The sequence below is a fragment of the Oncorhynchus nerka genome, linkage group LG9a, assembly GCF_034236695.1.
Source record: "Oncorhynchus nerka isolate Pitt River linkage group LG9a, Oner_Uvic_2.0, whole genome shotgun sequence".
In the NCBI taxonomy this organism is placed as follows: Eukaryota; Metazoa; Chordata; class Actinopteri; order Salmoniformes; family Salmonidae; genus Oncorhynchus; species Oncorhynchus nerka.
This window is the reverse complement of record NC_088404.1, coordinates 21,687,462-21,700,025: the sequence shown is the minus strand read 5'-3', so window position 1 is coordinate 21,700,025 and position 12,564 is coordinate 21,687,462. Positions and strand designations below refer to the sequence as shown.

The 12,564-nt window shown below is 41.4% G+C and overlaps 1 protein-coding gene across 21 annotated transcripts in view; it reads left to right on the top strand.

Moving 5' to 3' along the window:
- Positions 1-704: 704 nt before the first annotated feature.
- LOC115134041 (CCR4-NOT transcription complex subunit 1-like) overlaps positions 705-12,564 on the top strand; it is a 40,100-nt gene continuing 28,240 nt past the window's right edge. For 17 of the 21 annotated variants that reach the window (XM_029667602.2, XM_029667601.2, XM_065022419.1 and 14 more), the window contains exons 1-13: positions 705-813; positions 4,412-4,716; positions 5,620-5,727; positions 5,942-6,040; positions 6,208-6,276; positions 6,394-6,448; positions 8,154-8,357; positions 8,492-8,660; positions 8,780-8,906; positions 9,014-9,124; positions 9,215-9,385; positions 9,525-9,652; positions 9,764-10,124. In XM_029667602.2, the coding sequence (XP_029523462.1) occupies positions 4,615-4,716; positions 5,620-5,727; positions 5,942-6,040; positions 6,208-6,276; positions 6,394-6,448; positions 8,154-8,357; positions 8,492-8,660; positions 8,780-8,906; positions 9,014-9,124; positions 9,215-9,385; positions 9,525-9,652; positions 9,764-10,124 (1,704 nt within the window). In that variant the 5' untranslated portion in view covers positions 705-813; positions 4,412-4,614. The remainder of the gene's footprint in view (positions 814-4,411; positions 4,717-5,619; positions 5,728-5,941; positions 6,041-6,207; positions 6,277-6,393; positions 6,449-8,153; positions 8,358-8,491; positions 8,661-8,779; positions 8,907-9,013; positions 9,125-9,214; positions 9,386-9,524; positions 9,653-9,763; positions 10,125-12,564) is intronic. The other 4 variants (XM_029667603.2, XM_029667592.2, XM_065022414.1 and 1 more) reach the window with 1 other exon arrangement.

Below are 12,564 nucleotides of genomic sequence, written 5' to 3'. Positions count from 1 at the left end.
GCAATAATTTTTTAAAATGTTATTTCCATCTACAATGTGCATGCTTGGAGATCAAACAGTGTTAGAGGTTTTCATAGTACCAAACTTACATATAGCAGGTTGGTCATCATTATGCAACAGTGCACAAATGTAATGTGCCTTGTGTTGGAGTTCCATATTTCAGCAGTAGGGGGACACAGAGTCCCAAGACACTAAATTGTTGCTGTGCCCCTTTTCTCAATCTCTTCCGTGCTCACTGATTTGAAAGGCATGGAGTCTGGACAGCCTTAAAACAGTCCATGACTGGTGTAAGCAATATGTCAGAAGCTGTTCTCAGCCCAACCAAATGGGGCCATCTCCAACCCATCTGTAATTTCAGAGCTGTGAACAGTGACACTGACGGAGTATGAACTAGGGGGGCCTGGAAACCAAACAATATACTGTTATTATAGTATTCTTTTAGAAAAGATCATCGTGAAACTAAATATACAGAGATTACAATGAAGTTGCCATATGATCAGAATCAGCCCTATGGGTATATCTACATTGACTGTTGTTACATTCAAACTATTTTTGGTGGATGGTATTAGGTGTATGGCCCAAGTACATTTAGGATAAATGTATTATCAATTGATCTCGTTTTCTATTTAGCTCATGTGGAAGCATGGCATGCACAATTATAGTGACGCGAGCCCGGCCTCGAGCACTAAAGTGAAAACTGCACTGTGTGCGCGCGGGGATGACAGTCGCCATTTTATTTTGAAAAATCAAACCGAACTGGAAGGAGAGCAACCCAAAAGGAATGAATATAACAAATACATTTTGGGAACCATGGTACGTTTTTTATATATATTGCAAAGAATCGGCGATATTTAAAAATATTTGGGACACATTAGTAAGCTAAAAAAGTGTGCGACTACCCGTTAGGCGTCGTAGTTAACGTGAGCAAAGACAAGCTAGCGTACTACAGTAGTGTTGGCTAAAGTTCGCCAGCTAGGAACAGTTGGATGGTCCCATCTCAAAGTAGAATTGGTTAGTGAAAATGACCATCTATTAACGTTTAACATGGCTTACTCATTTCGAATGTGTGGATGCTGTACTCCGAGAACATTGTCATGCTAACGTTTTTATATACTAGTCAACGTTAACACTAGTTGGCTAGTTACGGTACCTGGTCATTCATTCACACACACATACATACATAGTTAAATTACCTAACAGTTAGGTTAGCTAACGTTAGCTAGTTACTTTGTTGACAATGTATTTCCATTGACAATAACGTGACTAATAATCGATCGCTAGTGCATTGACCAGCTGACTAGTGTTTATAGAATTGTTGGCTTTGTAACGTAAACAAATGTAACGTTAGCTTGTTTTTCTGTCGTTGGCTAACTAACATATGGCCTTCTGAGCGTTGACGTTAGTTAACATTAGCTGGCTGACGTTTGCCACATCTGTTAATTAAGCTAGCTAGCTGGTGTTGGCAAACGCAATGTGCTTGCTTATCCGGCTAGTTAACGTTAGCTGGCTAGCTCTTTGTCTCAATTGATAAGTTGACTTGTAAACAGTAACTTAATGTCAGATGATTCACGTTATGTAACTAACGTTAACAGACCAAGTTGGTCAATTGTGTTCTGCATCTAGCAAACATAGCTATCGTTCATATTATTAGCTAACGTAAGCGAAGTTTGAGTGAACAGATGCTAGCGAAGTAGGTTATCTACGTGGACTATAACACATTTAATTGTTTTTTAGATGAGACACACACGACAAATATGCGAACGTTAACTTAGTTGCCGTTAGCTAGCCAACGTTAGTGAGAATACTAACGTATAATTTGCATTATTACTGGGACACTGAAATCATAGCTAGCTACCTACGTGAGAAATTAATATAACTCGCTTTAAGTATCTAAACGACTTTGGCTTGGTTATTCATTGATTAACCACGTGTTGTCAGTGTAGAAGGGAAATATAGGAAATCATCCGTATTATCAGCGCACACGATGCTGATTGGACTGGTAGTAAATGTTAAAGGGTGTGCATCAAGTCAAGGCCCAATTTGGTAGTTTTACTAGACCGACGTTGTGGACATTGATAACATCGATAATTTGTTTGGGCAAACTTAAACTTAGCCGGGTCGCAGTTGTAAATGAGAACTAAGATAAAGCAAAGCAGTACGACAAAAACAACAGAGTTACAAACGTGCAGTCAATAACACAAAAGAAAAATATATAAGTTAGTGTGTGCAAATGTAGAAGTGACCATCGTTATAACTCGGTCATGGTGACTTTCTACCTGTAAGTTGCGAAGTAGCTGATTAACTAGCTAGCAAGTTGTTGCTGTTTTTTAGTTAGCCTACTACCCTACTCGTCTAAATTTGCACACACTGTAACTTACATCGATTTTTATATTTTTCTTTTGTGTTATTGACTGTACGTTTGTTTGTAACTCTTGTTGTTTTTGTCGCACTGCTTTGCGTTATCTTGGCCGGGTCGCAGTTGTAAATGTGAACTTGTTCATATTACATTTAAAGTGTTTTGTTATTTTGTATTGCGGTGGTGTGTGAATCAGGATTATACCAGGCGAGTAGTAGGCCTACCCCATTGTTTTTTTTGTCGGCAATGAGGCTCTCTTCACATGGCAGTTGTGTTGTACACTGCACTTTTGGTATTTACAATCCCAGTTTATCATATGACCATATATATATATATATATATTGCTCAAAAAAATAAAGGGACCACTTAAACAACACAATGTAACTCCAAGTCAATCACACTTATGTGAAATCAAACTGTCCACTTAGGAAGCAACACTGATTGACAGTAAATTTCACATGCTGTTGTGCAAATGGAATAGACAACAGGTGGAAATTATAGGCAATTAGCAAGACCCCCAATAAAGGAGTGGTTCTGCAGGTGGTGACCACATACCACCTCTCAGTTCCTTTGCTTCCTGGCTGATGTTTTAGTCACTTTTGAATGCTGGCGGTGCTTTCACTCTAGTGGTAGCATGAGACTGTGTCTACAACCCACACAAGTGGCTCAGGTAGTGCCGCTCATCCAGGATGGCACATCAATGCGAGCTGTGGCAAGAAGGTTTGCTGTGTCTGTCAGCGTAGTGTCCAGAGCATGGAGGCGCTACCAGGAGACAGGCCAGTACATCAGGAGACGTGGAGGAGGCCGTAGGAGGGCAACAACCCAGCAGCAGGACCGCTACCTCCGCCTTAGTGCAAGGAGGAGCACTGCCAGAGCCCTGCAAAATGACCTCCAGCAGGCCACAAATGTGCATGTGTCTGCTCAAACGGTCAGAAACAGACTCCATTAGGGTGGTATGAGGGCCCGGCGTCCACAGGTGGGGGTTGCCCAACACCGTGCAGGACGTTTGGCATTTGCCAGAGAACACCAAGATTGGCAAATTCGCCACTGGTGCCCTGTGCTCTTCACAGATGATAGCAGGTTCACACTGAGCACATGTGACAGTCTGGAGACGCAGTGGAGAACGTTCTGCTGCCTGCAACATCCTCCAGCATGACTGGTTTGGCGGTGGGTCAGTCATGGTGTGGGGTGGCATTTCTTTGGGGGGCCGCACAGCCCTCCATGTGCTCGCCAGAGGTAGCCTGACTGCCATTAGGTACCGAGATGAGATCCTCAGACCCCTTGTAAGACCATATGCTGGTGCGGTTGGCCCTGGGTTCCTCCTAATGCAAGACAATGCTAGACCTCATGTGGCTGGAGTATGTCAGCAGTTCCTGCAAGAGGAAGGCATTGATGCTATGGACTGGCCCGCCCGTTCCCCAGACCTGAATCCAATTGAGCACATCTGGGACATCATGTCTCCCTCAGGAGACCATCCGCCACCTCATCAGGAGCATGCCCAGGCGTTGTAGGGAGGTCATACAGGCACGTGGAGGCCACACACACTACTGAGCCTAATTTTGACTTGTTTTAAGGACATTACATCAAAGTTGGATCAGCCTGTAGTGTGGTTTTCTACTTTAATTTTGAGTGTGACTCCAAATCCAGACCTCTATGGGTTGATAAATTTGATTTCCATTGATAATTTTGTGTGATTTTGTTGTCAGCACATTCAACTATGTAAAGAAAAAAGTATTTAATAAGAATATTTCATTCAGATCTGGGATGTGTTATTTTAATGTTCCCTTTATTTTTTTGAGCAGTGTACTTTAAAACCTTTTATTTAACTAGGCAAGTCAGTTAAGAACATTAAGAACATTCTTATTCACTCCCTTGTTCAGGGGCAGAACGAAAGATTTTTACCATGTCAGCTCGTGGATTCGATCTAGCAACCTTTCGGTTACTGGCCCAATGCTCTAACCACTAGGCTACCTACTATATAGTATTTGTTCAATGAGCTTGTACTGTTTTTATGTGCATCTGTGTTAACTAGTTTTCTCTCTTGGTTATTTTCAGATTCTGAACTTGATGTCGCACTGAGGGACTTTACTTTGTATCAAGATCCACTGATAGAAGTAGCTTGCTGTAAAACATTTTCACACCTTGGGGGGGGGGGGGGGGGGGGGGGGGGGCAGAAGTAACCAATCACTGAAGTGACTAAAGGGGAATAATGGTGATTTTGCGCCGGGCACGGCCGCCTGCTTCCGCCCCAACCAGCAATGAATCTTGACTCGCTCTCGCTGGCTTTGTCTCAAATCAGCTACTTGGTGGACAATTTAACTAAGAAAAACTACAGAGCCAGCCAGCAGGATATACAACATGTGAGTAGCATGTGGTATTATGCTCACAAATTGTCTTTTTTTTCTTTTCTAGTTTTGCCACAAAAGCAGTACACACACTTTCAGACGTTTGAAGGGCTATAGCTAAGTAGATTTTTAAACGTATATGCATTCAAAATGATCTTTTTTATTTTACCTTTTTATATAACTAGACAAGTCAGTTAAGAACAAATTCTTATTTTCAATGGCGGCCTAGGTACAGTGGGTTAACTGCCTTGTTCAGGGGCAGAACGACAAATTTTTACCTTGTCAGCTCGGGGATTATCACAAAATGATTGTAAAAACGAATATGATTCTAGTGTTCATAGGCTTTTTCTGTATAATAAATGGGCATAATTGGTGGGGGTGGCAGGGTGTGTAGCAATGTCGGCATGGCTGAATTTAGTTAGGGTCTTGGTTAAAACATTTTTTGAAGCCCCCCATCTTAGTGACGTTTTAAAGCCAGTTTCCCTCAATTCTAAACATTTAGCTATGTAGCCGAGATGGCTTAAACTGCAAAATGTTAATATTTTGCAGTTTAAGCTAATTTCCTGCAATTAAAAAAAAATGTTCTTATGATCAGTTATTGTAACAATCAATACTCCCGAATTCATAGTTTTTGTCTATTTTAGTGATATTTCTCAAATATTTAACAATATATAGATCATCTTTTTTTACGTTCTTTATCTGGTTTTAGTAGTTTAAGTTTACACTGAAAAGATTTTTCCACCCCGAAAAATGTATTTCACTAAAAACAATGTTTGGATATAGGTGGCCTGAATAAACTATGTTTCTATGCAGAAAAAAACCCTGGGTTTAGAATTGCATTAGGTCTAACAATTATATTGTGGCTCTGACGGCTGACCTGTTATTTGTTCTTTTGTTGAATGTGTTCTGTCCCAACAGATTGTGAATCGTCACGGCCCTGAGGCAGACAGGCATTTGTTACGCTGTCTTTTCTCCCATGTGGATTTCAGTGGCGATGGTAAAAGCAGTGGCAAAGATTTCCATCAGGTAATTTCTGATTAATAATACTCATTTACACCAGTTGCTAAACAGATTTTAGCAATGAGGATTAAGGGTTTCTTTAAATTTCCTTATGATCATTGGTATTGTCTATCTTGCCTTTATTATTTTAGAAAGTGACTCTGCTTTCCTATTTTGTCCTTAACCTGTTCTGTTATGTTCCCTCTTCTCCCTTTTACCTTCGTTTGCCCACTTGACCAAGACACAGTTTCTGATCCAGGAGTGTGTTTCGCTGATTTCAAAGCCAAATTTTATTTCAACACTCTGCTACACAATCGACAATCCCTTGCACTACCAGAAGGTAGGAGACATGTTTATTTTCATATCTTTGTAAAATAATTTTGTAATTCATAAATATTATTGTACCTTTTCTGCAGTGATGAAGTGGGTCCACGTTAGACCTCTCATGTGCCAAAATTACTGTCTGCATCAGAATAACTAATGTTTTCTAACCTTTATCATTTTCAGAGTTTGAAGCCTTCCACCCACTTGTTTACTCAGTTGAGTAAAGTTCTCAAGCTAAGCAAGGTTCAAGAAGTAAGTAAAGTAATGTGGAAATGTATGTTGTCAGATGGTGGTTTTTATTGTAGTGTTTAAAAATAATATGCCAAACAATTTGAGATTCTACATAAATCTTTCTTTTTTTTCCCTAAGGTTATATTTGGCCTTGCTTTGCTGAATTCGTGCAACGCAGACCTTCGTGGTTTTGGTAAACTCAGTTTTATATTTAATCATTTGACTATACCTGCTGATTTGAAACCACGCAATGTTTTATCTGTATGGGGGGGGGTCACATAAGCTATTCTATTATCAATGTGTCCAAGTGTAGCACATGGAAATGTGTGAAACTTACTCCATAGCCTGATGTGTCCCTACATAGGCTGAAAAATAGCTAGCTTTTCGCGTGGCACAACTGTTAAAAAGATGCTTCGCAAGGGCCGTGTGCTAAAACGTGTGCTAAAAAGGCAGAGGTCCTGTGTTCAAGCCTCTGAGCTGAATCAGGAGGAAGCCGTATTCTCTAAGCAAGAAGCTTGACATCCGTTATACAAGTCTAGAGATGAAACGGTATGAACATTTCATATCACAATTATAGTGACCAAAATTATCACTTATCAGTATTATCGCGGTATTGTTAAAATGTGCCGGTAATGTTCAAAAAGTACTGATACACATACTGAAATCATTTCACCAAGTTTTATATTGAAAACAACAAATACAATTAGCAGGACTGTACTTTTTGTGTCCATAAACTTTAAAATAATAACATTAACATTAAAGATGGCACCATGTGGCGATGAAGTAAGCTTCCCTAGTGCAGGTTTAAATGAACACAACCTTAAGTAAGCAAATCAAATAAACAACAAAATTAGCAGCACTCACTTTGTAGTGAGGCACGGCAACCTTTATCAGCCTCCGTAAGCCAAGCCTCTCAACTATTTGAAGTGGGCACCATGTCCTTGGCAATGTAATATGAAAGGGCTGGAGTGAGGTCTTGAGCATTTTTTGATGTGGGTGCATAAGCACCCTGCCTTTTTAAATGCTTGCTCGATTGTCTGTGTCACAACTAGATGAGGGACCAGGTGCATCACTGGGTTTGCCTGCTGCACGCCCACTCTGTAAACAAGGGAATAGTAAATGTAGTCGTATTATTATTATTCACTTAAGACTGTATCTTCTGTGTTGCATTTGAGTACATGCAATGGCCCCATGCGCGATTTACAGAAATACAAATGAGTCTTAACTTTGGCATAGGGGGCGGTATTTTGACATCCGGATGAAAAACTACCTGCCTCTCAGGCCCAGAAGCTAGGATATGAATATAATTGGTAGATGTGGATATAAAACTGTTCTAAAGCTGTTAAAATAACATCTGTGAGTATAACAGAACTGAAATGGCAGGCTAAACCCAGAGGACAAACCTTAAAAATAAAACAAATTCAGCATACCACTGATTTCAATGTCTGGCACTTTTATAACAGTGCGAAATCGTCCCCGATTGCAGTTCCTAGGGCTTCCACTAGATAAGAGTCTTTAGAAAGAGTTTCCATCTTTAGACAGTGTGACCATCTTCGATTAAGCTTTCCGCAGCACTCTTGTGAAACCCAAAATACTACCACACTTCAGATTTGGTCCTCTTAGAAGGCTGAAAAATCTCCCGAGCGCTGTCACTGCCTTCTGCCATGTTTTCACACAAAACAAAACCCATGTTGCATGCTGTGCCTGCGTCAGACTGTTGCTAACTTTGGTTGATGCAGGACAGTATTTACTATGAATTCTTCAATCCGTGGTAATCAAACATGGTTTTAATGATTAAAATGGTAATACTAATCGTTGGGTATTTTACAGTGGTTTATCGTGAAACCGGTGACCGTTTCATCCTTATACAAGTATTTATTTGAAATATTTGTCTTTAGCCGCGCAGTTCGTCAAACAAAGGCTCCCGGACCTCCTCCGCTCGTACGTGGACGCGGACCTTGGAGGAAACCAGGAAGGTGGCTTCCAAGATATTGCCATAGAGGTCCTGCACCTGCTCCTCTCTCATCTTCTTTTTGGACAGAAGGGAGCCAGCGGGGTCGGACAAGAGCAGATTGACGCGTTCCTCAGGACCCTGTGCAGAGGTGAGGGGCATAGACGCACTACTTGAAAGGAAATGTTAATTATTTCCAGAAGTAACACAAACTCTGATTCCTTCATTCACAACAATCTGGTCGTTTTGTACATGTTGCCCCATCAATTAAATATTCTGGTTCAGATTTCCCGCAGGAGCGCTGCCCTGTGGTGCTCTCACCACTGCTATACCCTGAAAAACGGGACATTCTGATGGACAGGATTCTGCCAGACTCGGGAGAGTTAGCCAAGACCATGATGGAGAGTTCTCTCGCAGAGTTCATGCAGGAAGTTGGCTATGGCTTTTGTGCAAGGTGACTGTTATTTAGCAACTGAAATGCAAATTACAAATCGTTTTTGATGTCATGCATGACCACTAAGGAATTCAGTGTCCGTTACCCCTGTTAATGTATTGTCTGTCTTTCATTCTAAGTCTCGATGAATGCCGCAACATAATCCTACAGTATGGGGTGCGAGAGGTTACTGCCAGCCAGGTGGCCAGGGTCCTGGGGATGATGGCTCGCACCCACTCTGGCTTGTCTGATGGAATCCCCCTACAGGTGAGGGTTGACCTGATGGTAACTTACTGAAGCTCTGTTAAAAAAATACATGTAAAAAATGACATTGCGCTCTAAGTATACTATTGTTTTTCTTTTTTCTTCCACAGTCCATCTCTGCTCCGGGCAGTGGCATTTGGAGCGATGGAAAGGACAAAGGTGATGGCTCTCAGGCGCACACCTGGAATGTAGAAGTTCTAATTGATGTGGTCAAAGAAGTTGTAAGTTATAGTGGAATTACATGTTATTCCCCTTCAGTTTGCCATTCATGTCTTGCACTTTGTACAGAAAATGTCCTTTTTATATTTTAGAACCCCAATCTGAACTTTAAAGAGGTGACCTATGAGCTTGACCACCCTGGCTTCATAATCCGGGAGAGCAAGGGACTGCAGATGGTGGTGTATGGGATCCAGAGGGGCCTGGGCATGGAGGTGTTCCCTGTCGACCTAATCTACCGTCCCTGGAAGCATGCTGAAGGACAGGTAAGGAGGAGAATGAGTCAGGTTTATGTAAATGAGAAGACACAACACTTTGGTCTTATTTCCGGTGGTAACAAACTCCTTCATTCACATCAATGAACTCCTTTCCTCAGCCCTCATGACCATTATCACTCTCTTCCAGCTGTCATTCATCCAGCACTCCCTCATGAGCCCAGATGTGTTCTGCTTTGCTGACTACCCCTGCCACACCGTAGCAATTGACATACTGAAGGCCCCACCTGAGGACGATAACCGAGAGATAGCCACCTGGTACGTAAAACAGTTCTCCTGACCTCCACAATACCAGGTACTCCTTTACATTAATTATTAGAACAATGTCATGCCATTTGATATCATTTATTTGTGATTATCGCCTCACAGGAAGAGCCTAGACCTGGTGGAAAGCCTCCTGCGCCTCTCTGAGGTGGGCCAGTACGAGCAGGTAAAGCAGCTCTTCAGCTTCCCCATCAAGCACTGTCCCGACATGCTGGTGCTGGCGCTGCTGCAGATAAGCACCTCCTGGCACACCCTGCGCCACGAGCTCATCTCCACCCTCATGCCAATCTTCCTGGGCAACCACCCCAACTCTGCTATCATTTTACACTACGCCTGGCATGGACAGGGCCAGTCTCCCTCTATCCGTCAGCTGATCATGCACTCAATGGCTGAGTGGTACATGAGAGGGGAGCAGTATGACCAGGCCAAGCTCTCCCGCATCCTGGATGTGGCCCAGGACTTGAAGGTAGGGAGGGGTCCATGTTTTTTTCAGGAAATGTGGTTTAGTTTTGTGAAGGTATGGTGTTCACCCATTCTGCCCAGTGGGTTAAAATGCATTTTTTTGATGGCATTTCACTTCCTTATATTATAAAATACATTTTTACCAAGACAATTGATTCTTCATGTTCTGAATTGTTCAGCCTGGTGTTTCCCTAACATCGTTAACATTATATTTAAAAAGTCTGGTATTGTAACCTAATACATCCGATAATAAGCACCAAGCTCTGTTGAAGGAGCGGTGCAGCTTTATCGCCTAAACGTTTGAGGATTTTATATTTTGTGGTCCTCGTCTTCCAAGTTGTTTCTGTGGGTCGCAAAATTAGCATGACCCGAGCTGAAATAAATGTAAAGGTTTTGAAAAGAAAAAGCTTGGGGTACACTCAGTGCTCTGGTGACATTTCATAGATACTCTTGTTTTTGTGAGAAGTCTTAAAATGACAGGAACTTCGCATGAAAAGGAACAGTGTATACTAAAATAGGAAAATACTACATGTCTAAAAATTCATATCTCTTACCTCAATTGTTTTTACCCTTGTAGGATGGTTGAAATTAGGGTGACTAAATCAGTGGAGACTAGAGGGGGGGGGGGGATTCAGGAAAATAGCATTGTCAGCTCGCAGATACAATGTCATTGTGCTAACACTAGTTAGCCTAGGCTTGCGAAACTACTTCAAACTTTCTTCATACTGGACACGGACATATACAAATGGTATCCACAAGTTCATCTGATTGGGGTAGTATACTGAACAAAAATATAAATGCAACAATTTCAAAGATTTGCGGAGTTACAGTTCATTCATATGAGGAAATCAATCAACTGAAACAAATTCATTAGGCCCTAATCTATGAATTTCATGGGTGGGCCTGGGAGGGCATAGGCCCATCAGTTTCATTGGGTTGCTGGTCTGACTATCCCGCATGTGAAGAAGCCGGATGTGGAGGTCTTGGACTGGCGTGGTAACACGTGGTCTGCGGTTGTGAGGCCAGTTGGGCATACTGCCATATTCTCCAAAATTATGGGGATGGGTTATGGTAGAGAAATTAACATTCAATTCTCTGTCAACACCTCTGGTGGACATTCCTGCAGTCAGCATGCCAATTGGATGCTCCTTCAACTTGAGACATTGCACATTGTAGGTGCCTTTTATTGTTTCCATCACAAGGTGCACCTGTGTAATGATCATGCTGATCAACCTGTCTGGGAACAGGGTTCCTCTAGCGCCAGCAGCCAATGAAATTGCAGGGTGCCAAATAAAAATCAACAGATCTCATAAATCAAATTTCTCAAACATACAAGTATTAGGCACCATTTTAAAGATAACATTATCGTTAATCCAGCCACAGTGTCTGGTTTCAAAAATGCTTTACAGCGAAGGCTCCACAAACGATTGTTAGGTCACCACCAAGTCACAGAAAAACCCAGCCATTTTTCCAGCCAAAGAGGAGTCACAAAAAGCACAAATGGTGATCAAATTAATCACTAACCTTTGATCTTCATCAGATGACACTCATAGGACTTCATGTTACATAATACATGTATATTTTGTTTGGTAAAGTTCATATTTATATCCAAAAATCTAATTTTACATTGGCATGTTATGTTCAGTAATGTTTTGCTTCCAAAGCATGCAGAGATTTTGCAGAGAGCCACATCAATTTACAGAAATACTCATTATAAACATGGATGAAAATACAACTGTTATGCATGGAACTTTAGATATACTTCTCCTTAATGCAACCGCGGTGTCAGATTTATAAAAAAATTAAAAACTTTGCGGATAAAGCATACCATGCAATAATCTGAGTACGGAGCTCAGAGCCCAAACCAGCCAAAATAAATATCCGCCATGTTGCGCAGTCAACATTAGTCAGAAATAGCATTATAAATATTCACTTACCCTTTGATGATCCTCATCAGAATGCACTCCCATGAATCCCAGTTCCACAAATGTTTGATTTGTTCTATAAAGTTCATTTATGTCCATATACCTCTTTTTGTTAGGGCGTTTGGTAAACAAATCGAAATGCTTATGCAACATCCAGCGGAACGGTCGGACTAAAATTCCAAAAAGTTATATTACTGGTCGTAGAAACATATCAAACGATGTATAGAATCAATCTTTATGATGTTTTTATCATAAATGTTCAATAATGTTCCAACCCGGAGAATTCCATTGTCTTTTGAAAAGCAATGGAACTGGAGCGTCCTCATGTGAATGCACGTGACTGAGCTCGTGACTTCTGGCAGACCTCTGACCAATTTCCCTCTCATTCAGCCAACAACATTCTAAAGACAGTTGACATCTAGTGGAAGCCTTAGGAAGTGCAACAACCAATATCCCACTGTATCTTCAATAGGGGCTGAGTTGAAAAACTACAAACCTCGGATTTCCCACTTCCTGTTT